Raw genomic sequence first — 27,304 nt, 5'->3', positions numbered from 1 at the left:
AGCGCCTTACAAACGTCATTTAGGTGCTTTTTAACCTTCAAACTTTTAAAAAGTAGATCATAGCCCTGCTATTAAACGTGTTTTTGGCTACTTGTCTTAACCAATTTGCCCACCGAGTGTTTTGTTCTGAAAGGTCACCAGAAGTGTCGCATGTATTGCGTTCGGCCCTTGACACCGACATGATGGAAAGAAAAAAAGGCTCTCAGAAGCGAAAGCGTAATAATGGAGCGCTGAAGGATGCGGAAAACGTGTTGTGGGAACACCATGACTAAATAGGTCTGTCATGTCATCTGAAGCGGACTAAGGCGGTCGACAAAGACGGACAACGTGTTGGAAAGATTATTTTTGGAGGGGGCAAGCTTATGTGGGAAGGGAAGTCTGTGGCTAACAACAACCTCATCTGACAGCACAAAAGGTAAACGACAGACGCTCATTCTTGTTGTGACACACAAACAATTGTGTTGAAAAACAAGGTGACACACAAACAATTGTGTTGAAAGACATTGTGACACAACGTCGCCGCCAGTCTGATTTGTGGCTAACGCTCTTAGCCGTTAGCTTCCCCCGTGCTCTTAAAACATCACGCCGTGAACTGAGGTGAACTCAAGCTAACTATCGTCCCGCGCTACGGGCTAATGTTAGCTAACAGCGTGAGCGAGATTCCTGCTTCAACTAAATAAGTTGTCCTTAGTCGTGGGCATGCCCAGACCTGCCTCCGCCAGTACATATTTGGTGAATATATTACAGTTATAATGACTTGTCGCGGCAGCGTTGCTAACAACAAACATACGCATGTCACGTGTCATGGCATTTCGCGTGTTCCTATTATTTTTGGCTCTGTCCGACTCGGGACTCATCCGGGTTAAGGATCCGAGACTGAATTCCGAGTCGGGAATCATAGGGATCCATGAACACTGGTCGTTTGAGTCCTCTGCTCTAGTGTTTTTCCAACCACTGTGCCGTGAGATACAGTCTGGTGTGCCGTGGGAGATTATTTAATTTCACTTATTTGGGTTAAAAATATTTAACCCAAATAATCCATTTTTTATTTATTTTTATTTTTTTCTTTGTCATAAAAAGGACGTTTTTGTCATGAAAAAGGGTTTTTTTTGTGGTTGGTGCACTAATTGTAAGTGTATATTGTATTTTTTATGTTAATTTAATTTAAATATATATATATATATATATATATATAATAAAATAAAAAAAAATAAAAACATATATATATATATATATATATATATATATATATATATATATATATATATTATTTTATTTTATTTTTTTAAAATAAAAATGAATTAAAAATTCTTCTGCGGCCCGGTACCAATCGGCCCACTGCCCGGTACCGGGCCGCGGCCCAGTGGTTGGGGACCACTGGTCTAGAGCAGTGTTTTTCAACCACTGTGCCGTGGCACACTAGTGTGCCGTGAGATACAGTCTAGTGTGCCGTGGGAAATTATCTAATTGCACTTATTTGGGTTAAAAAAAATTTTTTGCAAACCAGTAATTATGCTTTGCAAATGATGTGATGTTGTTGTTGATTGTCGGTGTTGTCTAGAGCAGTGATTTTCAACCGGTGTGCCCTGGGAAATTATGTAATATCTCCTAATTCAGTGGTTTTCAACCTTTTTTCAGTGATGTACGCCCTGTGAACATTTTTTTTAATTCAAGTACCCCCTAATCAGAGCAAAGCATTTTTGGTTGATAAAAAAGAGATGAAGTGTCAAGTTTGGTAAAAAGGATAGAACTCAGATGCAGAGTAGGGAACTTTGACAGGCTTTTATTTTGATAACTTCCTTTCACCTCCAAAGTCAAGGAATTCAATATCTATATTAACCACAAAAAAAAACTAATCGGCGAAAAAGGTTCCAAAAAAAAAAGAACTATTGAAAATCACTCTGAACGGAGGAAAACACAAAAGCAAAGACGAACCACAATTGGCGGCGTATATGCTATAAAATGTATTAACAAAAAACGCTTCAACAGGAGGAAGAAACAACAGCTATGAAAAATTCTACACTATCTAATCTAATAAAGTTTTAACAAAAAATGTCACTCAAAATTTGAGGAAAGAATGAAAAATAACTGATAACTTCGGCTGAATAAACAAAATAACCAAAATCACTCTGCTGAGCAGGAAGAAAGGAAAACTCAAAATAGTAACAAAGGGATTCAGGATCAAGGAACATAAGCACAAGACGAGGCACAGAAAAAAGGGAGGAGTGGGCTTACAAGACACATGAGGGAACAGGTGGAAACAATCAGGGAACAGGGATGGCGTCAGACTGATGACACAAAAGGAAGGGCAAGTGACCTGAAACGAAAGGAGAGTTACTTTTCAAACTAAAACATGCAAATCATAAGACAGAAAAAACCAAGACAAGACATCCCACCGTGGTGTGACATAAAGAAGTAAAATACAGCACTATGTCATCAGTTTCTGATTTATTAAATTGTATAACAGTGCAAAATATTGTTCATTTGTAGTGGTCTTTCTTGAAATGTTTGGGGAAAAAAGATATAGAAATAACTAAAAACTGGTTGAAAAATAAACAAGTGATTCAATTATAAATAAAGATTTCTACACATAGAAGTAATCATCAACTTAAAGTGCCCTCTTTGGGGATTGTAATATAGATCCATCTGGATTCATGAACTTAATTCTAAACATTTCTTCACAAAAAAATAAATCTTTAACATCAATATACAAAAAATCTGGCTGTCAACACTGAATATTGCATTGTTGCATTTCTTTTCAAAGTTTATGAACTTACATTCATATTTTGTTGAAGTATTCAATAAATATATTTCTAAAGGATTTTTGAATTGTTGCTATTTTTAGAATATTTAAAAAAAAATCTCACGTACCTCTTGGCATACCTTCAAGTACCCCCAGGGGTACACGTACCCCCATTTGAGAACCACTGTCCTAATGAACTATTGTCGGGTGCCTGCTGTAATAAAGTGCGGCGAATGATGTAATACTCTTCTATTTCAGTAGGAGGCAGCAGAGGGCGATAAATACCTGTAAGGACAATCGAGTTAGCCGCTGCTGCGTGACAGTGACAGTGTGGGATCGCAGCAAGAGGAGGCGAGCAGGTGACAGTGATGGAGAAGTTTTTGAGAAAGGAAATTGTAAAATATGTAAATACTCATTGAACTGAAACAAGATCGGGGTTTAAAGCTAAACTTTGCTGAACTTTGGACAGTTTTTGGTTATCTGTTGCCAAGGACTTCCCCATTCTGGCCAACGAAGCCATTTTAGCATTGCTCCCGTTTTCAACCACATATCTATGTGAGCTGAGCTTCTCAAGCTTGACTGCGATAAAAACTAAAAACAGAGAGAGACTGAGAGCTGTTGAGGAAGAGCTTTGTGTGTGTCTACCATTTCTGCCAGGATATCCATTTTGTGTTCATCGAAAATGGCCCAGGTTTCACACTAGGTGAGTATAAATACATTTAGAAACTATATTATTAACTATATGCATTTTATACTGTGTTAGAGTGTCATGTTGTGTCATTTTGGTTGGTGGTGTGCCGCAGAATTTTGTAAATGTAAAAAGTGTGCCGCGGCTCAAAAAAGGTTGAAAATCACTAGTCTAGAGCAGTGTTTTTCAACTACTGTGCAGTGTGCCGTGAGATGCAGTCTGGTGTGCCGTGGGAGATTATCTAGTTTCACCTATTTGGGTTAAAAATATTGTTTGCAAAGCAGTAATTATAGTCTGCAAATGACTTGTAGTGGTTGAGTGTCGGTGCTGTCTAGAGCAGGAGGCAGTGTGCAGGTAAAAAGGCGTCTAATGCTTAAGCCAAAAATAAACAGAAGGTAAGTGCCCCTAAGAAAAGACATTAAAGGCCTACTGAAACCCACTACTACCCACCACGTAGTCTGATAGTTTATATATCAATGATGAAATATTAACATTGCAACACATGCCAATACACCTTTTTTAGTTTACTAAATTACAATTTTAAATTTGCAGGGAGTTTTGTCTTGGAAACGTCGTGTAATGATGACGTCTACGCAAGATGTCACGCGTTTTTAGGAAGTATGAGCGCTACGCACACACACAGCTAAAAGTCGTCTGCTTTAACGGCATAATTACACAGTATTTTGGAGATCTGTGTTGCTGAATCTTTTGCAATTTGTTAAATTAATATTGGAGAAGTCACAGTAGAAAGATGGAGTTGGGAAGCTTTAGCCTTTAGCCACACAAACACACGGTGATTCCTTGTTTAAAATTCACGGAGGTGAAACTTTCCTATTGATCAGAGCAGACATGGATCCTGACTACATGTCGACCAGCAGGTTTCGGTGAGAAAATTCCGGTTAAAGAGTCCCCACTTACTGGATATCAGCTGAGCTTGTGCCTCCCGTACAGCTGCCGTCGACTTCCCAGAGACACTGGGCGTCAACACTCGGCCGTGGACGTACACTTCCGACTATCAGGTACTGTTAAACTCACTAAAACACTAGCAACACAATAGAAAGATAAGGGATTTCCCAGAATTATCCTAGTAAATGTCTCTAAAAACATATGAATACGTCTCAATGGAACGCGATGGCAATCGCGTTTTTTTTTTTTGTAACTTTTTTAGAATATATATATATATATATTTATTTATTTTTTCTAGTCCGTCGCTATCAATATCCTCAAACACGAATCTTTCATCCTCGCTCAAATTAATGGGGAAATTGTCATTTTCTCCGTCGCAATAGCTGTTTTTGTTGGAGGCTCCCATTAAAATCAATGTGAATATATCAGAAGCCATCAACATGTGACGTCATTGTCTGCGACTTCCGGTAGAGGCAGGTCTTTTCTTCAGTTGCGAACTTTATCGTGGATGTTCTCTACTAAATCCTTTCAGCAAAAATATGGCAGTATCGCGAAATGATCAAGTATGACACATAGAATGGACCTGCAATCCCCGTTTAAATAAGAAAATCTAATTTCAGTAGGCCTTTAGTGAATTCTAGCGATATATATTTATTTTATTATATATATAAATTAAAAAAATAGTTGAATTTCAGACGGCACCTATCAAATACACAGTAATAAAAACACAGTTGTTGTACTAACTGTACTGTGTTTGCTGGTTAGTAAAAAACAACAACAACACTTACCTTTCAATATTTGAGTAACCTTTGTTCTGCCATTTGTGTATTGGCGAGCGATCTCCGAATCCGGGAACATCGTTCACGGATTTGTTGTAGACATCAGCAAATGAGAACGGGATGTTGCTTCCAGCTATCAGCATAGCCATCTTTGTCTCAGCATAAGATACACCATCGGGTCTTCATTTTGCGAGGTGGGCCATAATACTGGGTTGTGAACGATGCTGCGCTGCGGATGCTTTGTGCTTTGCTGACTGACAGTTCACGGCTGAGTATATCCGTTCATCGTGTTCCATGGAGAAGTCTGTTCTACAAAATTTACAGGCAACATACCCCTTCCCCTTCAAACTCTCCTGGATAAACTGAAATTCTTGTTTCCAATCGTTCTGGAACTTGCAAGCGTATTTCTTCAATTTGCTCGTCGACGGTGTAATATATTGGGTTGAAGTCAATAACCAGGCGACGTGATGAAGTTACGTCTCTTTACTGTGGGCTTCAGAACAGACATTCTATTCTATGTACAGTATATGGCAGTATTGTCCTGTTTAAGGGGGTCACAACATTGAGTCAGGAATCTCATGGAGCTAGAGTGGGCGGGGCCTCCAGCTCCGTCTGAATTTCGGGAGAAAATTTGTCCCGGGAGGTTTTCGGGAGAGGCGCTGAATTTCGGGAGTCTCCCGGAAAATCCGGGAGGGTTGGCAAGTATGCTTATTTGGGTGCTGACTTGAGCAAACTTTTTCCACACACACACATTGAAAAATAAAAGCAATTTTTATATTTTTCATTTTCAAAACAAATAAAATATTTTAATATTTTAATTTGCATCTCTACCCTCCTTCAAAACCGCACTAAAAGAACACCTCCAGGCAACTACAACCCTAGACTAACACCCTCCCCCCCACCACATCACACCTCCCCAGATTGTAAATTATCAAATGTAAATAATCAAATGTATATATTTGTTCTTATGCTTTCTGAGCTTACTATGTTCACTGCTCTCTGTACATATCCTACAAAGTCAGAGCTACACTGTTTCAATGTCCATTTCTCAGATGATATAATTGTTGATGATTGAAGTGCAGATATCAACCAAACCTAACCCAAAGGTGCATTTGTTAAAAGGTGCATTACCTAAAAGCTTTACTAAAACGATAAGTTTTCAAATATTTCTTAAAAGTTTCAACACAGTCAAGATCACGAAGGGATTGGTGCAAATTGTTCCAGAGTCTGGGAACTATAGCCTGGAATGCCAGGTCTCCAAGGGTTTTGAAACAAGTTTTTGCTCCACCATGCAACGCACGGAATGTCAGGACTAAAATCTTAAACTCAGTGCAGAATTTAACTGGAAGCCAATGAAGGCTGGGTAAAACGGGGGTGATATGGGCTGTTCTGGGTGCAAAAGCCTAGCAGCCGTACTTTGTACGGTCTGAAGTTTCTTTAACGTTGACTTGTTGAAGAGAGTGAAAAGAGAATTGCAATAGTCAATGCGAGACAAAATGAACCAGGGACCCAAAGAGTTCATAGTCATTAAAGTGTTATAAAACAAGTCAGATATAGTTTTGTTTTGTTTTTTTAATCAAAATTTTTTTACATCAACTTCAGATCTATCCGTTGACATAAAGTTTTGTATTTTTTTATTTTTTTTATTTTCTCTTTTTGACAAAGAAACCTATGGCAAATACTCAAAATCTTCAAAGTGGAATATTTTATATGAAATAATTGGAGCCTTAAATAGGTAAATAATTCATAAAAACATTGCTTTTGCCATCCATCCATTTTCTACTGCTTATTCCCTTTTGGGGCCGCGGGTGGCTCTGGCGCCTTTCTCAGCTACAATCGAGCGGAAGGCGGAGTACACCCTGGACAAGTCGCCACCTCATCGCAGAACATTGCTTTTGTTTCATTATTATTTTTTGAACAATGCCAGTTAAAAAAAACAACAACTAAAGGTCTCAGGGATTTTAAAGGGCCCCATTCATTAAAGTGTTAGAAATAAGTCATATCATTTATACATTTTTTTGCTTTCAATGCTAAAATCTATAGCTCAACCTCAGGTCAAGCTTTTGATTAAGTTTTTTGAGCAACGCCTGATTTAAAATAAAACAAACTGCCTGAATGGCAGCTACGTGGTATTATGAAATTAAATTAATACATTTATTAATTTACTAATAAGCTCCTTACATTGTTACACACATTATCTACATTTTGAAGCTACATTCAAACCAGTTTTCACTGGGAGCAAGTTTGGTGAAGTGTCTTGTTCAAGGACACATTGGCAGTGACTAGGATGGCAGAAACTGGATTCGAACAAGGAACCCTCAAAGTTCTGCCGCTGCTCTACCATTTGAGCCATGCCACCCTACTCAATATTGCAACATTTTCTCATTACATTGCACATTTTTGCTCTTTCATTCCACTTTTTTAGTTTTTTTTTTGTAATAGTATTTTTAAAATGTGCCGCGGGCCATTCAAAAATTAGCTCCGGGCCGCACTTTGGACACCTCTGGACTCAAGTAAATTGAATCACTTCAGTGTAGCTCAGATTAACCAGAGTCATTAAAATTTACCCAATTTGCTATCAGTAATCATAATTCAGTGTTTTGTTAGTCGTATTGTTACTTTTTCGGCAGTATAGATGGAGCGCTCCTTGTGTGTTGCTTCTCAATGCTATCATTTTTAACCTTTGAAAGGCAGTAGACTGTAATAATCTCTCTTTTGTGCTTCAAGGTAGCTCAGTATGAGTCGAGATGTATGGACCAAGAAGAAAGCAAATGCCAGTGGGGACAATGGTTGGGCTGAGAGTGTGAGTATGTTTGGAGTTACACTTAATTAGGGCTTCACAGACCGCCCGTACAATTAATACATGTTGTATGGGAGTGACAGTTTGACCCTGGAACAGATTAATTCCCATTTCCTATGGAAAACAATTTGGAAGTCATAAAGTCGTATTTTCTATTCTCTCTGGTCACCGTCTTGTTTGCAGGGTGGTTACATGGCTGCCAAGGTGTCCAAATTGGACGATCAGTTCAAGAGTGACGCCCCTCGAGAGAAACAAAAGGGAGGCTCGACCAACATTTTCACCGGGGTAGCCATATATGTCAACGGATATACAGGTGCTATTCTCCAATCTTCTCAGTAAAATACGATATGGTCATCTACCACCACTGTGCATTTCCAGTTCTTTAAGTGATATTTGAGCTTAACGAGGTTTTTTTTTTATGTGAGGGCAGAACCAAGTGCAAATGAGCTCCGTAGACTGATGATGCTTCACGGCGGACAGTTCCACGTCTATTACTCTCGATCCAAGACCACCCATATCATTGCCAATAATTTGCCAAATAGCAAAATTCAAGAGCTGAAAGGGGAAAGGGTCATTAAGCCCGACTGGATCACAGACAGGTGGGTTCAGTCAGACTACAATGTGTGATTATTAACGAATGTGGGAATATAACGGTGTTTATCGTTTGAATCAGCATCAAAGCTGGGTGCCGGCTCCCTTACTTGCACTACCAACTGTATGCTAAACACAAGGGTTCACTATTCCCTGGAATAAAGCTGCATCAGGCCTCAGAGAATGCTGGATCCATCCATTGCACTGTTCCTAACAAGGACAACTTGACACTCAGCAGCAAACAACAAGGCTCCCAACTTGAATTCCACCAGAATAACCCATCACTTCAACCGTCCTCAGCATTTGTGAATCCTAAGCTCAGCCTGCATTCGCTCCCCAACCAAAGCCCATTTAAGCATCCGCCAAGAGCAGGTCAACTTGGACCTCAGACCAATGCATCCTGCAATACGCACCAGAGTAGACACAAGGAAGTGGAATTGAGAATGTGAGTATATCCTTCCGTTAAAGTCAACATTGTCTGTTTTTTATTTGAGAATTACTGCAGTTGCTGGGGAGCTCTTATTTACCTTCCCCAAATAGTGACCTCAACTCAAGACTTAAACATTAGACAAACTTTATTGATCCCCAAAGGACATTTTTTGACACAGTAAAAAACCCCATCTCTAATCACTCTCAAAACTAGAAAATATCCATAAATAAAATAAAATGTACTAAACAACACCAACTATACAAACGCGATAAAAATAAACAATAGCAGATATACAAAAGAGATAGCATAGAATAAGAACATCTGACATATAATTGGAATATAAGGTTTAGTAACATCAAATCATGCCGTATTTTTATATTTAATGGTATTAAAAAATATTAAATGAATAAACATCTTTGTTGTTGTGGGGTTATCCAATATTATATAAAACAATAATATAAGCTATGCACTGTTATAATAGTAATGAACATATTTGAATATATTATTTTCTCAATTACTATTGTCTGTTTGTATTTTAGAAAATCTAAGATACTATTGTAAGTGTATATATAATTTGAAGACTATTGTTTTATTTGATATAATTAAAAAAATGTACTTATATATTATCTATTTAATAATTATGTATTTTTACAATTTATATTTACTTGTCATTAATTATCTGCAGAGGAAAAATGGCTAAACATTTTTTTCCCGATTTTTCCCAAATATAAAATCACAATGTACAAACAAAGCCCTCTAATAAATGCAGTATGTCTAGCAAACACTTGGTGGTCCTCACAGTTCACACACTTAACGGTAATTAAATGCGTTTGGCCACTATTTGGTATAACTTTTTTTTAATAACAACCTTTTTGGAACATACCACTAAATCAATTGTAGCTTCTTTTTTTGCTTCCCCTTTAGTCAATTTAATAACTATAGTCCTATGTGACTGTACTATTTTTAAACTGGGTGTAAGTTAAAGCCTCATCTTAGTTCTATATTCAAATGTCTTTTTAGAAATGGATCATTGCAGACCTCAGCAGGCGTTATGCCAGACTGCATTAAAGCTCCTTCCCACCTCACCAATGGACACGCTCATCTTTGTAATGGTGCCTTAAAGTCAAAGGACCCTGATACAGACAAATCATCTCTCGGCCTGACTGAATGCAGCATCCTGATGCCCGAAAATAAACCCTCCAGGACCAAACCAGACCCCTATGAGTTCCCCAGCAGTCCTCCAAAGCAATTGGACTTGTCGTCTGCCTGTCTCGAGGACTCGGGTTCAAAAGACGAAAATAGGCTTAAACCACCCCTGTCCACTGAAAGCCAGAGACTCTCACAGCACACCTCCTGTCAAGTTGACACAAAAGTTGAAGAAATGTCTCATTCCCCCCCATCCTACCCACGCTCTCCTGTTCGTCTAAACGGAAGTCACCACAATGCCTTGTCATCCCACTCTGCCTCGGAAAGCAACTCGACTGTCCAACCTCATTCCAAGACGCAGCAGTCCGAATCGTCGGCTCAGCTGTCGGCGCAGACGGGTGGCTTGATCTCTGAGTTCTACGCCCACTCACGTTTACACCAGATCTCCACGTGGAGGACCGGCTTCTCGGAGTATGTGAACGAATTGCACAGCAAGCGAAAAGCCTCGGGCGGTTACTCCTTTCCCGGGAAAGAACGACTTCGGAAGTTGTCGTCACAGTGTACTCTTGAAAGCCAAGGTAGGAGAATCACCCACATGTTTTTGTTACACTTAATACTTGCAAAAACATATTGTAATAATTTTTTTGACGTCAGGTACACATTTCGGTATTAAATCCTGCATTCTTCACGTGGACATGGATTGTTTCTTTGTGTCTGTCGGGATTCGACATCGGCCGGAACTCAAAGGTGAGGCCTCATTAGGTACTACTGGACTAGCTAATAAAGTGGTTTTCAAATGGGGGTACGCGTACCCCTGGGGGTACTTGAAGGTATGCCAAGGGGTACGTGAGATTTTAAAAATATTCTAAAAATAGCAACAATTCAAAAATCCTTTATAAATATATTAATTGAATAATACTTCAACAAAATATTAATGTAAGTTCATAAACTGTGAAAAGAAATGCAACAATGCAATATTCAGTGTTAACAGCTAGATTTTTTGTGGACATATTCCATAAATATTGATGTTAAAGATTTATTTTTTTTGTGAATAAATATTTAGAATTAAGTTCATGAATCCAGATGGATCTCTATTATAATCCCCAAAGAGGGCACTTTAAGTTGATGATTACTTCTATGTGTAGAAATCTTTTTTTATAATTAAATCGGTGGAAGAAGGGTTAGTGCGTCTGCCTCACAATACGAAGGTCCTGAGTAGTCAGGGTTCAATCACGGGCTCGGGATCTTTCTGTGTGGAGTTTGCATGTCTTCCCCGTGAATGCGTGGGTTCCCTCCGGGTACTCCGGCTTCCTCCCACTTCCAAATACATGCACCTGGGGATAGGTTGATTGGCAACACTAAATTGGCCCTAGTGTGTAAATGTGAGTGTGAATGTTGTCTATTTGTGTTCGCCCTGCGATGAGGTGGCAACTTCTCCAGGGTGTACACCGACTTCTGCCTGATTGTAGCTGAGATAGGCACCAGCGCCCCCCGCGACCCCAAAGGGAATAAGCGGTGGAAAATGGAAGAATGAAACACTTGTTTATTTTTCAACTCGTTTTAGGTTATTTTTACATCTTTTTTTCCACATAGTTCAAGAAAGACCACTACAAATGAGCAATATTTTGCACTGTTATACAATTTAATAAATCAGAAACTGATGAAATAGTGCTGTATTTATTTTACTTGAATTAAAAAAATGTTCACAGGGGGTACATCACTGAAAAAAGGTTGAGAACCACTGAGCTAATAGACTTAAATACAACAACACTCTGTATGTCTTTACAAAGACACCATATTCATCTGCAGAATATATATTTTATTAGATGACTGAAATATGACAAGCCCCTTTTTCTTTATAAAGAACGTTTTTTTTGTTTTTAAAATAATTGAAATAGCATATTTGTTGAATTTTATTTTATAAAAAATCATATCATATTCTCCTTCATTGTTTAACATTCTGTTGAAATTAATAGCGTTAGGAATTTTTGGGCAAAATTTAATCCTATTCCAATACATGGGTTGACTATTCGATTCAGAATCAATTCTCGATTCGACACGGTTCTGGATTCAAACCGATTCTCGCAATATATTATTCAATATGCAGTGGATCCAGAAAGTATTCACAGCGCTTTACTTCTTACAGCCTTATTACAAAATCGAATATGTTATATTTGTCGTCACAATTATACACGTGATACCCCATAATGACAACATGATAGTTTGTTCTCGAAATTTTAGCAAATGTATTGAAAAATGTATTCTAAGAAATCACATGTAAATAAGTAATCACAGCCTCTGCTCAATACTTTGTTGATGCACCTGTGGCAGTAATTACAGCCTCAAGTCATTTTGAATACGATGCCAAAAGCTTGGCACACCTATCTTTGGGCAGTGTCACCCATTCCTCTGCAGCATCTCTCATGCTCCATCCGGTTGGATCGGAAGCATCGATGCAAAGCCATTTTTAGATCTCTCCAGAGAAGTTCAATGGGATTCTAATCTGGGCCCTGGCTGAGCCACTCAATTACATTTGAAGAGTTGTTGTGAAGTCATTCCTTTGATAAACTGGCTGTGTGCTCAGGTTTGTTGACCTGCTGAAAGAGGAACCGTTGCCGCAGTTCAAGGGCCCCATGGAGCAGGTTTTCATCCAGGATATCTCTATACGTTGCTGAAATAATCTTTACCTCTATCCTGACTAGTCTCCCAGTTCTTGGCACTGAAAATCATCCCCACAGCATGATGCTGCCACCACCATATTTCACCGTAGGGATGGTATTGGCCAGGTGATGAGTGGTGCAGAGTTTCTTCCAAACGTGACATCTGGTAACCTGACGCTCGCCAGATCCTTGTAGTTAGTGGAGCTCCACACAAGGATCTGGGCTCGAGGGCATTGCAAACTCCTTCATGATAGCAAAAAATAATGAAGCAATCAGGATCGCCGGGCGGGATTTCATAGATGGGACGTAGCACCGAAGCGACTGTTAGATTCAAACAACAATGGCGGCACGCAGCGACGAATTGTGTCCTGACATATTTTCTTTGGACAGACGACATCGGTCGTCTACTGACATTTCTGCGTTGTTTTAGTAAAAGTTCTCTAACTTTTCGCTCTGTCGTTATCCAATATGTCGGCTGTTCTGTTTTGGATTTCCCAGCGTCACTCTCATCAGCGTCACAGGTTGATTTCGATGTGAGTGGTTGAAGTAGCACGTCATTTAAGATAACGGGACAAGTGGTTTATCCAATCTCATACAATTATTTTTTTTTACATGGTCCCGGCTTCTGAAATACATCTCCTATTGAGAAGTCCCAGATCCTTGTGTGGAGCTTACCAAACTACAAGGATATGGCGAGAGTCAGGTTAGACATTGGCATTCACGCCAAATAATTACATTTTGGCTCATCATACCAGAGAATTTTGTTTCTCATGGTCTGATATTCTGTCAGGTGTATTTTTGGCAAACTTTTACAAAAACTGGCTTCTGTCTGGCCACTCGACAATACAGGCCTGTTTGGTGGATTGCTGCAGAAATTGTTTTCCTTCTGCAGGGTTCCTCTTTCTCCACAGAGGAATGCTGTAACTCTGACAGAGTGACCACAGGTTCTTGGTCACATCCCTAACTAGAGCTCTTCTCTCCAATCGCTGAGTTTAGACAGCGGGCCAGCTTTAGGAAACGTCCTGGTGGTTCCAAACTTTCTACATTTACAAATGATGGAGGCCACTGTGCTCATTGGGATCTTCAAGGCAGCAGATATTTTTCTGTACCCTTTCCCAGATTTATGCTTTAAAACAACACTATTTCGGTGGACTGCAGACAATTTCTTCGACTTCATTCTTGATTTGTGCTCTGCCGTGCACTGGTAAGTGTAGGACCTTTTTTTTAATATAGAATTCTAAAAATAAAAATCACATTGTCATTTTAGGGTATTGTGTGTAGAATTTTGAGGACAAGATACTTATTCCATTTTAAAATAAATAACGTATAATAAGTAACAACAAAGTGAAGCGCTGTGAATACTTTCTGGATGCACTGTAATAATTTATTGTTAAACCTTTTCAAAACATGTTACAAAACTTTCCTTTTGATTGCTGACGTAGACACACAGCAAGTAAGCATGGAGATGACCTAAAACCTTTTTTTAAATGTGTTTATAAATTTTTTTTAGCATCATTCATCATTTTCTGTTTTATGCTAACAACCTTTTTGAGACACAATTTTTTCCACCAACCGGATGCATTTTCTTAGGTGGTCTGGAGTGACTGGAAGAAATGAACAGCCCTGCAGTATACTATTAGTTGACTTGTCTGTATATCTCTGAAACCCAAATACATATTTCATTGATATTGTGAAGATGTTTACTGTGTGTCAGCTTGCAGTTTTTATTCAGTGGGAATAGTGTTCTGGCTCCTTTAGAGGAACAAGTACACTGTCCAGAAGAAGTTCTGAACTTAGGAACCACACAATCTGCAAGAGCCTTGAGGTCTGACAGCCAGGCGACAGACCGGCAGTAGCACTTGATTAGTTAGACATAATAAAAAAAAAATCAGTGTGCAAAAATGTACCATATTTTCTAATCTAAAAAGCTTGTTTCTTAATGACATCACAATGATGCAAACTCACAGATTTTCTGTCAAGTACATTGATTGCCTGGATGTAGAGGGTTATGACTGGTTTCAGGGCTGTGGGTGAAGTTTGCGACAATGAGGTTAGACAAGAGGAGAAATTATAGAATATCATTGCGTGTAAATAAAACAGAGCAGCTTGATGAGACAGTTCTCATCTAACAAAACAAAGCAGTTCTAATTTGACTTGATCTTTTTACTCACACTTTTTTGACCAGGCTTTGGAACCTTATATTATTGTCATTGTTTTTTTACCAGCCAGGTTGAAACGTCAACTAGAGCTCCTGTCAACTGCTACCAGCTAGAGTGGAATACTTTGCAGGCACATGAATGACTGTGTCGTCTGCAAAGAGCTGGCGGTTGACGCTCTGGCAACAGTTAGGAATGTAATTTATATACATTGCAAACGACAATGGCCCTAATACAGAATCTTGTGGCACTCCCATGTCATTAGAGCAAAGACTAGATTTAACATCATTGACCTTAACACATTGCTGCCTGTCCTCAGGATACGTCTTGAACCATTCTTGGTTGGAAAACTTGCCTTTTATAGGCTGTCTTGTAAGGAAAAAATACCGTCTTATATTTGTATCAGTACAGTAATAATTTGATTGACACTGTCAGAAAGGTAATACATTAATGTTAAGGTAGACATAGGTTTTTATGTAAAATAGCTGAATTGTAAACAGTAAAGTAATTGAAATATTCCAAACGTTTTGTATTGTCTGGTGATTGAAATTGTTTAAGAAAAATTGTGAGACACTACAATGCATACAAATTTAGTTATCTTTTTTATGTTTTTGTTTTGTTTTCCTCACAGATAAGCCTGTCGCAGTGACTAGTAACCGTGGACATGCGCGTGTGCCACTAAGACCGGGGGCCAACCCACAGCTGGAGCAGCAATACTACCAAAGGAAACACTGTGGGGCTCAACCTGGTGACCCTTGCTTTTTACATCTGTGCAAACATCACCCTTAAGACATAGGCGGTCACTTAAAAGAAGATATTTAAAATCTCGTTTTGCTTCTCAGGTAAGGAATCAGACTATGTACATGGTGCTGCTCCACAACATACTAATGGAGTAGACAAGGATGCTGCTCTTTCCATGGCAGAGATTGCATCCTGTAGCTACGCTGCAAGGTATCCTTGACGCACTCAATACATCATTGTCTCCAAACAACATTCACATACTGACGACTTTTTCTTCCAGGCAAGCAGGAGTGAGAAACGGGATGTTTTTCGGCAAAGCCAAACAGCTGTGTCCCACTCTACAGTCTGTGCCGTACGACTTTGACGCTTACAAGGAAGTGGCCCTCACTATGTATGAGACGTTAGCTGGGTAAGATAAGCAGCCTCGTCTATTCATCCTCTCATTTAATTTTCGAATTTAAACCTGTTTGATTTTGGTATAAAAGGCTTAAAATGTTTGGATTGTTACTGCTTAATAGTTTGGTGGTTGAATGCAACAATTGTGTTCCTTTTTTTAACTCTCTAATGCAAGTATATTCAACCAAATTGTTTTGGGGGAACTTTTGAATTTTTTGGCCATACTAGAATAAAGTGTAATTGTACATCCACCACAGTAGGTGACAGTGGCACTCTCATTGTCAGAGTGTGTAGAGTGAGTTTTAGCTTTTTGGTGTAGGGCGGGGTTGGCTACCTGCTCTTTATCGCCGCCATAGTGGCTCCCCTGGAGCTTTTTAAAAGAAGTACTGGTAAATGGAAAAAGATGAGGGGGAAAAAATATTTTTTGTTTTAATATGGTTTCTGTAGGATGACAAACATGACAGACCTTCCTAATTGTTACAAATCCGACTGTTTATATTAAACATGCTTCACTAATAAGAGTATTTGGCAAGTGCCGTTTTGTCCTGCTAATTTTGGCGGTCCTTGAACTCACTAGTTTAACATGTACAATTTTCTCCAATGCTGCCACATAAAGTTGTGTTTTATGCTTTGCTTTCTTTATCTAATTTTGTCCAACAAACGTGCTGTGCGTGAATGCACAAAGCTGGGCTTTGTTGATGTTATTGCTTTGTTGGAGTGCTAATTAGGCATATTTGGTTACTGCATGACTGCAAACTAACTGATGCTAACATGCTATTTCGGCTAGCTGTATGTACATAGTGCATTATTATGCCTTGTTTGTTGGTATATTTGAGCTCATTTATTTTCCTTTACTTTTGTCCTTAGTGTATTTAATTTAGATCTGAATGTCTCATGAGACTATCTGCATTTCTGGTAGTTGTGTTTGTGCCATTATAGACCACCGCAAACGTTACTAAGCTTGCAGAGATTGTAATAAATCCATTAGATGAGACAGCCTACCGTTTCCTTTAACTTGGACACACACATCAATACCTTTTGGCCATTCTAAGCCAGTCATTTCCAGGAGTTACCTCACCCTCTGAGAAACCTCTGTTTTACTAATGTTTTCCAATGTTGTAAAAATGTGTAGAATAAATATTAAATTTCAACATTTCTGTCAATGAAGATTTGCAACAGCCTTTATTAAAACACTTATATAAGGCTTCATTTAACTCAGGGTCCGGTATGGTCATGGCAGGTCGATTTGGCCCCCGGGGCAGCAAGTTGAATAATTCTGCCTCACAGTATACTAACTTATTGCAGTCGCTTCATTTGTGATACAATATAAATATTTTGAGTGTCTACTGTGTTAGGTATTAGTGGAATAAAACAACAAAAGTTTATGTGTCAAAAACATTAACTTTGACAAACTGTCACCTTTATTGTTTATGTGAATAATTACATTCCATTTATTGTTAAAATATTTGTTTGTTTTAAGTAGAGAGTACAGAAGGCAGAAAAAGATGAATTTTTCCCCCCCCCCCATAGATATATTTATATTTCACTAGTAATCTGTAAATAATGGATCATTTAAACCTAAATGCTTAGCAAAAAAATCAACCAAACAGTTATGTTAGTCAACAAATCAATTGTGCCTCTGCTGGTCAAAGCCTGGTTGTACACTTAATTCTACACAACCAACAAAATCCCGAGCAGTCAAATAATTAATTGATTTTTTTATTACATGTTGCTACTGTCATCTTGTTGTTTTGCAGTTACACTCACGACATTGAAGCTCTGAGCTGTGACGAAGTGTTATTAGACGCCTCTGCTCTGGTAGCAGAGTTGGGTATTAACCCAGAAGATCTCGCCAAAGCCATCAGAGCGGACATTAAGGAAAAGACAGGATGCTGTGCTTCCGTTGGCATGGGTAAGTATTAGAAGATCATCTTGTGTAGCGTAAAATACATGATTTAAACTGGGGTTTTTGGTTATAAGTATACTCTGACTTTCTATCGTCTTTAGGGCCCAACATCCTATTGGCTCGGCTCTCGACACGTAAAGCCAAGCCAGACGGGCAGTATTTCTTGAGGTCCGAGGAAGTGGACGATTTCATCAGGGACCTGCCAGTGACCAGCTTGCCAGGTTTATACAGCACCACCTGCTGGTTGAAAATGATTCCTACACAAAATCCTTCATGACTTATTTCTTTTTTTTAATTCTTTCCAGGGGTCGGGCCTGCTATGGGCAGAAAGCTGGCAGCAATCGGTGTGAAGTCATGCGGGGAGCTCCGACAGGTGTCTTTAAGTCAACTGCGGAAGAAGTTTGGGCCGCGCTCGGGACAAACGCTGTTCCGCTTCTGCAGGGGTCTTGATGACCGCCCAGTCCGCTACGAGAAGGAGCGGAAGTCGGTGTCTGCAGAGATGAATTACAACATACGCTTTAAACAGGTATGACCGACCCTCACTGGAGACTTTTATACGATCCAATACAATCCTTTTTTAAAGATTAATTCACTGATTAATATTCATTTACTATGTTTAGTATTGATTTTCCCACCATAGTCTTCTCCTAATTTATATATCTACTAGATTGATGAGGCAGAAAGTTTCCTGTCCAACTTGTCCATGGAGGTACAAAGACGTCTTCAAGAAGCTGGACTGAAAGGACGCAGAGTGACCCTCAAGATCATGGTCCGCAAGGAGGGTGCACCACAGGAGTCTGCAAAATACGGCGGCCATGGCATATGTGACAACTTAGCAAAGTACGAGCTTTTTAAATATTCTTCATATGGTGTTGGGTGGTGTTTATTTACTTCTGCAGAGAGGACCGTGTGTCGGAAAGTGTCTGACTTCTGGCCAGAACCTCTTCTGTTCTGCTCTGTGATTGGCCAGTCTTTATGTACAGTCAAGTTAAAAAAAAATAGGACATCACATAGAGAGTAAATTACATTAAAATTCTTTAGAAGACAGGCTAGAATATATGTAATTACGTTCATTTGACAAATAGTCAATGACTATAGGCTCCAGCCCCCCAGGACCCTGAGAGGGACAAGCGGTAGAAAATGGACATACGCATGGATGAAATATAGAAAAGTAGTTGTGAAGTGAAGTGAATTGAATTATATTTATATAGCGCTTTTCATAGTGAAACCCAATATCTAAGTTACATTTAAACCGGTGTGGGTGGCACTGGGAGCAGGTGGGTAAAGTGTCTTGCCCAAGGACACAACGGCAGTGACTAGGATGGCGGAAGCGGGAATCGAACCTGGAACCCTCAACTTGCTGGCTTGGCCACTCTACCAACCTTCTTACAACTCCTTGTTTAATGGCGGTCATCTTCTTTCACCAATCTTGCTCAAATTTTACACATAAAAGATGTAAAGAAATGTTGGTGATGATTTGGCTTAACACCATACAGGTACCATGGATGTTGTAAAGTGTGATGAGCAATGTGAGGAATTTCAAGGCAACCTGACTTATGGCATTTTACTAACTAGTAGTACAGCACAAGTGTGTTTCCGTTAGGAGTGCACGTTTTGACTCATTTCCACCTTTTTATGTGCAGTAGTTGAAGTGAAGTAAATTATATTTATATAGCGCTTTTTCTCTAGTGACTCAAAGCGCTTTACATAGTGAAACCCAATATCTAAGTTACATTTAAACTAGTGTGGGTAGCACTGGGGGCAGGTGGGTAAAGTGTCTTGCCCAAAGGACACAACAGCAGTGACTAGGATGGCGGAAGCGGGGATCGAACCTGCAACCCTCAAGTTGCTGGCACGGCCACTCTACCTACCGAGCTATACCAGTTGATTGTGCGTCCTAATTTTTTTCATATGATCTTATTATTCATGTCCCATCCCTTACTCAGGACTGTGATGCTAGCCCAGTGCACTGATAGTGGCCAGCTGATTGCAGCCACTGTCATCAAGATGTTCCACACTATGAAGCTACCAGTGCAGGACCTTCGCGGTGTCGGCATCCAGGTGCAGCTGCTTGAAGATAATCACCCTGTTCCTAACAACGCCAACGGTCTAAGGACGCGCTCCATCAAAGATATGTTGCTCGGCCAGGCTTCATCAAGCAGTAGCAGCACCAGAGGTTTGTGCCTTTTGGTGTTATTGAGTTTTTAAATTTTATACACAATCACAATAAGATAAATACCCATGTCACAGAGGCGGGTAACGACAACAGACAGGAAGATATATTACCCGTCAGAGGTGCATCCCCCAGTCCTGGGTTCCTGTCCCCAGTTCCAGGAACAAGCAAATACCATCAACCTTGCAGACGAACACCAAAACATCCCAGAACACGCCTCGACTTCAGCATTGAAATCCCCTCTCCTTCACAGGTATCAATTAATCAGACCTGTATAACAAGTATTTGTTCTATTTACGCTGCGTTTCTATGGACAATCCAAGGTGGATCGATCCGTGTTGGAAGCCCTGCCCGCTGAGCTGAGAGCACAAGTGGAGCAATCGTGGCAAACAAACAACCGCTGTGTACCCAGTCCACAACCACCGAGTCCTCAATCACGCTCTGTCTCTACTCTTGCTCCACCTGCTGCTACTGTACCTACACTGAACAAACCACCTGCTGGAGCTTTGGTGCTACAGATTCAAAACCATCCTGACAGTCTCGGAATTGTTTTGGAGCTGCCCAGCTACTCCCAGGTACTTTCAAAATTACCTGATAGTGTAAAAAGTATGAATAAAGTAATGAGGCATTCCAATATACCAGGGATAATCAACTAAATCATAAGGACTCGGGAGCCTGACTTATACCTTCACTGTTAGTCTAACAGTATTTTGTATATTCAGGATAACCAACATCCTCTAAAGTATATGTTGGATTTTGGTCTACTTATTTTGTCAGAGTTACATTGGCACTCTGCTTTTTTTAAGGAGCTTCTGCAAAAAAAACTAGCCAACGATCACCTCTATGAAAGCACTCTTGTTTCTTTCACAAGCTTTTTGAATTTAACTCACAGGCCACGAGTTGAATAGCTAAAATGATGAGAAAGAGAGGACCTAAAATGGAACCTTGAGGAACACTACTAGTATAACTAAATAAGTTGAACAAATGACTGCAGACTGCATCTGAAGTAAATAAGCTACATTAGTTACAAAAAAATGCAACTGCCAAAACATCCTTCCATTTTTCTACCGCTTGTTTCTTTTGAGGTCGCTGGAGCCTATCTCAGCTGCATTTGGGTGGTAGGCGGGGTACACCCTGGACAAGTCGCCACCTCATCGCGGGCCAACACAGATAGACAGACAACATTCACACTCACATTCACACAGTAGGGCCATTTTAGTGTTGCCAATCAACTTATCCCCAGGTGCATGTCTTTGGAGGTGCGAGGAAGCCGGAGTACCCGGAGGGAACCCACGCAGTCATGGGGAGAACATGCAAACTCCACACAGAAAGCTCCCAAGCCCGGAATTGAACCCAGGATAGCTCAGTACCTTCGTATTGTGAGGCAGATACACTAACCCCTCCTCCACTGTGCTGCCCACTGCCAATACAGAGAGGACTTAAAAGGCTTAAAGGGGTGCCTTGAGGATTGCCTCAGTTATGTAAATCACAAGTTTGGACCCGGTGTTAAAATGTCAATGCAATTATCTGCCAATGTGTTTACAGTGGTCCAAGTTCCTCAATACAACAGGAGCACTCCAGTGTTTTTAGGAATTTGCTGCAAAAAATGTTGTTTTGAGTAGCCCTGCAATAAACATTTAACTGCTTGTAAAGTAGAATATCTGTTTGCTCATCTCTGACTGCAGGTCGACCCAGAAGTGTTTGCCGCCCTTCCCAAAGAGCTCCAGGAGGAACTCAAGTCGGCCTACAACCGTGTTGCAAATAACCAGCCTCAGACAAAAATGTGTAAGTAAAACAGAGAGTTTTTCAGAGGGGTTACATGTGTATCATGGAAATTACTGCCTTAGAGTGGCCAAAGGTATGGGATAGTGGGGTTCGAAGGATACTGCAGGTTGTCTCCTGTTTATCAGGCATGTGAAATGTCCGCGAAAACGTGACAATCTGCAATTTTAAACATTTATTTTTTAATAAATTTAAAGGTAAAATATAGTGTATATTTACACCCAATTGCAGGAAATGTAGTCCTGATTTTTAGAAATTTATTTTGTGGCTAGCGTGGCAGTACGTTGCCGATAAAAATGTTCCTCTTTTTTTTCGTCACTTTTCTTCATTTTTTCCTCAAAGGGTGCTCACATGCATGGTAAATGGGTTTATTTACAAAGCTGTGTGAGGTAAGTTGCTGTCTGTAACATGGCATATTGATAACGATCAGTAATGTAACACCATGTTACACACAAAGTGTTATGAGACCTACAAATATAAAAAATGCAGTCAGCCTGACTAGCACCAACCAGCCCGAAGTTATGCACCTGACAAATATTCACATATAGCACTCCACACAAGATAATAACGTTATTAAAGCTCGACCTTTGTGTATTTGCGTGTTACAATAACATTGGGTAAACTAGGATAAGGCAAAAAAGGAGTGGAAAAAAACACGTCATTCTGTAGCAGCGTCGGAGAGATTTATACACGTAAACCAAGCTGCAATGTCAAACTGCACACAAATACAGTGCGTTCAAGGAACCCCAAACAGAGTAGAACACTACAACGCCTGCCAGAACGCTCCTTCAGTGAAGCATAGAAACCCAAAACTAAATAGTGGGCTATCTAACCATAACACTACATTATTATTTTGCAGACACCATGCATACTTGCTTTTTCACTCCCTCCTATTGACTTTGTTTCTCTCATTTTTCTACAGTGGAGCAGAAGAATGCACTTTTGCAGCTAAAGCAGCCTGGCGGAGGCGGTGTCGGGCGATTGAAGCGGCGCTACAAGAGGAAGAATGCAATAAGCCCCGCCAAAAAGGGACCATCCCCTCAGAAGAAGTACCGCACAGCAAACAGCCCTGCCAAAACTGCTCCGCCTTTTACTAAATTAAAGGAACCCGTAAATGTCCTACAGGTGTGTTCTGAATGACAAACATTTTTGTGCAGATTGGAAACATAACGTGCTCGTTTACACAGACAGAGAACGGTCCGTCCACGTCGTCTTCAAAGCAGGACACCACAGAGTCTTTGCCAAATTCCATCTGTCGCCTTACTCCAGCGCTTGCCGGAGCCTCTGAGCTGCCGGATATTAAAACACTCTTACGGGAATGGGTGACCACCATGACAGGTAGAAACTTTTTTATATACATATCTGAGGTCAAGTGAAGTGGAACCTTGATTCACTTATAATTTGTTCGAGAACAGGGTTTGTTAATTAAAGGTTAGTCGAGGTTTGTACACTTTGAACACAATATAAAGTTCTATACCGTACTGTATATTAAACAAACATAACAAGGAGGGGATGAATCCCTTTTCTATTTAATAACAAGCCAAAACAAAACCAACAACAAGCTGAATTGTCCCTTTGTTGCCCTCACAAACTATCAGAAACCACCAAAATCTATACCTTTTAAAAACCATACTGCAGCAATGATAAACATTTTAAAAAGTAAAATCCACTTACAGTTCATTAGCATTGGCAAAGAGCAGCTCACAAGAAGAGAGAAAGGAGCAGACAGAGGGGTAGAAGGGCTTGAGGGGGGGGGGGGCATGTGTGTTTGTGCTCATGGAAGAGGCACTGCTGAACAAGTGGTAGTCTTCTCTACTGTGAAATAAGTAGGCTTTGGCATCTTTTTCCAGAAAAGTCAGTTAACAATAATAATTAAAAACTTGTTGTAAGAAGCCGGCTTCCTCAATCTCTTTAGTATTAGCAAGCACAAAATGGCTGCCAGCAGAACACAAAATAAATGAATGAAGCGTTCGTACACAGAGACATGGTTTGCACACAGAGGCACTTGCGGTGTGATCTGAAAGTTTGGAAACTGAAAGGTTCGCAAATAGAGGGGTTTGTGAATCGAGTTTCCACTTTACCATATGTATACGAAAAATAATAAGTCATCAAAACAATATTCTATCAACTCAAAAACTTGCGTCTTCACCTTAAAGACCAACCACAAATGTCAGCGGCATTAGTGCAGCTCACTAATTTCACTTTAGGCAGGTGTAAAGTTCAGTGCTGGTCAATTTCGAAACATACGAATAAAAACCGTCATAACCTTAATAGAATAAATATAAATACATGAGGTAAAAGTTAGCCATGTATGTGCACCTCTCAAATCTCACTTTTTAACATTCCCAACAGTCATTCAAGTGTAAAAAGAAGTTAACCACTGTCAGTATTAAAAACTACAGAAACAATAAAACCGTCAAGTCCTAATTTGAAAGGCAAACCACAAATGCGCAGTGTTAAGGTTAGCCGCATTATCTCACTGCATCCCACTTTTATATATTCCTAACTGCCTTACAAGTGCAACAAGAAGTGAGCCGCTGTCACTTTTAAAACGTAAACGCAATAAACCTTCCTTTCTAACCGTAAAAGAAACGACAAATGCAAAATGTTAATGTTGTGTCAGTGCACCGCACAAATTTCACTTATTTTCAAATTCTAAACTTTCAATCAATGTTTATTTTTATAGCCCTAAATCACAAGTGTCTCAAAGGGCTGCAGAAGCCACAATGACATCCTCGGTTCAGATCCCACATCAGGGCAAGGAAACGTTCACGTTCTTCTATTAGCACCCATTGCTTAAAGCGGTATCGCTTTTAGAATAAAAAATCCATATCAGGACAGGGTTTTTAACTACGTGCCATTTTTGGTCAAGTTGTACAACTTTGAGTTTGACTTCAGCGGTTCCATTGTTAGCCCAATTAGGTTGATGGTGTTGGATGGTTAAACTAATGTATTGATTTCATGTTCCAGACCCAATGGAGGAGGACATCTTGCAGGTTGTGAAATATTGCACTGATCTTATTGAGGACAAAGATCTGGAGAAGCTGGATCTGATCATAAAATACATGAAAAGGTATGTTGCATTCTTAACCCCGTGTGCACTCCTCGAGCCGCAAACAGGCATTACATGTGCTTATGGGATATGATTGTTCAGTTTGAAGGCTAGCTGTCTGAAATTTCGTCAAGAGTTTTTTCAAAAATTATTTTCTGTATAAAATTGCATTGTTTTTGATTGAAACGGTGTTAGAACAGGATTTAAACATTACGCATACATACTCTCTCTTAATAACTAATTCGGCGCCAATGATTTACATTATAATTGGCATTTTTAACCGATTGTAATCCTGGCATAATACCGGTACTATTACTGGCATATTGCACTTCCATGGAAAATATTGTTTTCATGCAATTACACCAGGTGGCGCCAGAAAATAAAGTGTATATTTATCCGTTTTGATGAGCTATGATGCCATTAACTTTTTCATTAAATGCAATGAAAATGATCTTGCGTAGTTATATAACATGACATATCACAAAAAAAAACGTGTGGACTCAATGCACTCAATCAAATCCTGCCTGCTTTCTCCCTCATCCTAGCTCAGTAGACACTGTAAATATACTACTTGTCTTCTATATCCAAATCAATATTTTCGTGAATTATTGACCTATTTAAGGCTATAATTGCCAAGAAGAGCAGCACGGGAAAACAGGGGTTAGTGTGTCTGCCTCACAATACGAAGGTCCCGGGCTCGATCCCCAGGCTTGGGGTCTTTTTGTGGGGAGTTTGCATACTCTCCGTGACTGCGTGGGTTTCCTTCAGATACTCCTCCCACCTCCAAAGACATGCGCCTGTGGATAGGTTGATTGGCAACACTAAATTGGCCCTACTGTGTGAATGTGGGTGTGAATGTTGTCTGTCCATCTATGTTGGCCCTGGGATAAGGTGGTGACTTGTCCGGGGTGTACACCGCCTTTCGTCCGAATGCAGCTGTGATAGGCTCCAGCACCCTCCACGTCCTCGAGAGGGACAAGCGGTAGAAAAATGGATGGATAGCCAAACCTCAAATCCAATCTGCAACCATTTTTTTTTAGAATATTGCATATTTTGATTTTTCCCCATTTATAGAAAAAGTTATTATTGACCAAAAAAAAAGCCATCAAGAAATATAGCCATGATCTGAAGATTTTAAAAGATTTCAAACATGAAAAAAAAAAAAAAAATGTATTGCTGATTTATGAGCAGGTCACTTTTGGAGCCTAAGAATCAATGTGTATAGAGTATCTTAAGGTTACACAATAGTTATTGCATAGTTCTTTTATTGAAATCCTGTCAGACCAAACATTTGTTGTCTGCAGGCTCATGCAGCAGTCACTGGAGTCCGTGTGGAGCATGGCCTTTGACTTTATCGTGGACAATGTGCAGGTGGTTGTGCAGCAAACTTACGGTAGCACCCTGAAGATAACATGAAGGATATACAGTACTTTTTTTCACCTTTTTCTACTTCTTACTACTTGGCTAACACAGGAATCGCAGCTCATTTCTTACATAGCATGAGTCAAGAGAAAGCTGCAAAAGCAATCGGGTGTGTTCAATCCGTTGGTGTGTACATGCAGCATTTTGTCTATTCTTTTTAGAGGCAAGTTGAATGGCAGAAATGTGCCTAAAATGTGATCTACTTGGAATATTTTGCATGTTCATTTTTAACTATCTACACTTAAAATTTTTCATGTTCTCTCTACTAAAAAAAATAATGACCCAGTCATGGTACAGAAATGTTCTTTATTACGTCCCTAAAAAAAATAAGCTTTTTAAAAAAAGTCTTTTTTATCATCTTTTATAATAATGTGCCAAATGTCATTTGTAAAATATGTAAATACCGTTTTTAAAGGATTTTATGTATGTAAAGGGTTAACCTCTGTATTGTTTACATGTAGTAAGAGCTTAGTAACTGTCTGAAAAACTGTGGACCTTTTTCAGAAATTGGAAAGAAAGCACTTGAGTTTAACTGTTGAAGATTGTTACTCTGCTTGTTAAACTGATCAATAAGCAGCCTATGCATTTTGTGCTATGGAGTGATTCAAACCTCTTCAGAATGATGAGACATTTAATTACATATTTGGCCCACCAAAAAAAAAAAATCAAAGGTGACATGAAAAATTATTTCACGATGCAGTGGATATTGTTGATTGACTCTGAATTAGATTTCAATATGCAAACCAAATCAGTCTCATTTTTTTTCAACTTGTTGATATGAATGTGTTTCAGAAGATCTGCATCTTCTCTTTTTGCTTTATTTCTGTGTTTGTGAAAGTCTGATCTTTATCTCTCTATTTTGGCTTATGTGCCTGATGACCTGAAGCTGTGAACGTTTTATAAAGCTTGTTGATAATAAACTGTAACTAATAA

The 27,304-nt window shown here is 39.5% G+C and overlaps 1 protein-coding gene across 4 annotated transcripts; it reads left to right on the top strand.

Moving 5' to 3' along the window:
- rev1 (REV1 DNA directed polymerase) lies at nucleotides 1-27,304 on the top strand. Of its 4 annotated transcripts, none has more exons than XM_061879314.1 (23): nucleotides 1-415; nucleotides 4,310-4,450; nucleotides 7,844-7,919; nucleotides 8,100-8,229; nucleotides 8,347-8,515; nucleotides 8,590-8,952; nucleotides 9,958-10,661; nucleotides 10,738-10,830; nucleotides 15,531-15,647; nucleotides 15,742-15,850; nucleotides 15,921-16,049; nucleotides 17,794-17,948; nucleotides 18,044-18,163; nucleotides 18,248-18,468; nucleotides 18,610-18,782; nucleotides 19,889-20,118; nucleotides 20,193-20,368; nucleotides 20,439-20,690; nucleotides 21,801-21,900; nucleotides 22,820-23,022; nucleotides 23,085-23,235; nucleotides 24,868-24,970; nucleotides 26,254-27,304. In XM_061879314.1, exons 3-23 carry the CDS (start codon nucleotides 7,854-7,856, stop codon nucleotides 26,363-26,365), a joined length of 3,876 nt encoding a protein of 1,291 aa, XP_061735298.1. In that variant the 5' UTR covers nucleotides 1-415; nucleotides 4,310-4,450; nucleotides 7,844-7,853; the 3' UTR covers nucleotides 26,366-27,304. The 4 variants fall into 4 exon arrangements, with proteins under 4 accessions (XP_061735298.1, XP_061735299.1, XP_061735296.1 ...); XM_061879315.1 differs by lacking the exon at nucleotides 4,310-4,450 and adding an exon at nucleotides 3,002-3,102; XM_061879312.1 differs by lacking the exon at nucleotides 4,310-4,450.

This window comes from Nerophis ophidion, linkage group LG19, assembly GCF_033978795.1.
Source record: "Nerophis ophidion isolate RoL-2023_Sa linkage group LG19, RoL_Noph_v1.0, whole genome shotgun sequence".
Taxonomy (NCBI): domain Eukaryota; kingdom Metazoa; phylum Chordata; class Actinopteri; order Syngnathiformes; family Syngnathidae; genus Nerophis; species Nerophis ophidion.
The sequence above is the reverse complement of the archived record's forward strand: the minus strand, read 5'-3'. Positions and strand labels throughout refer to the sequence as shown.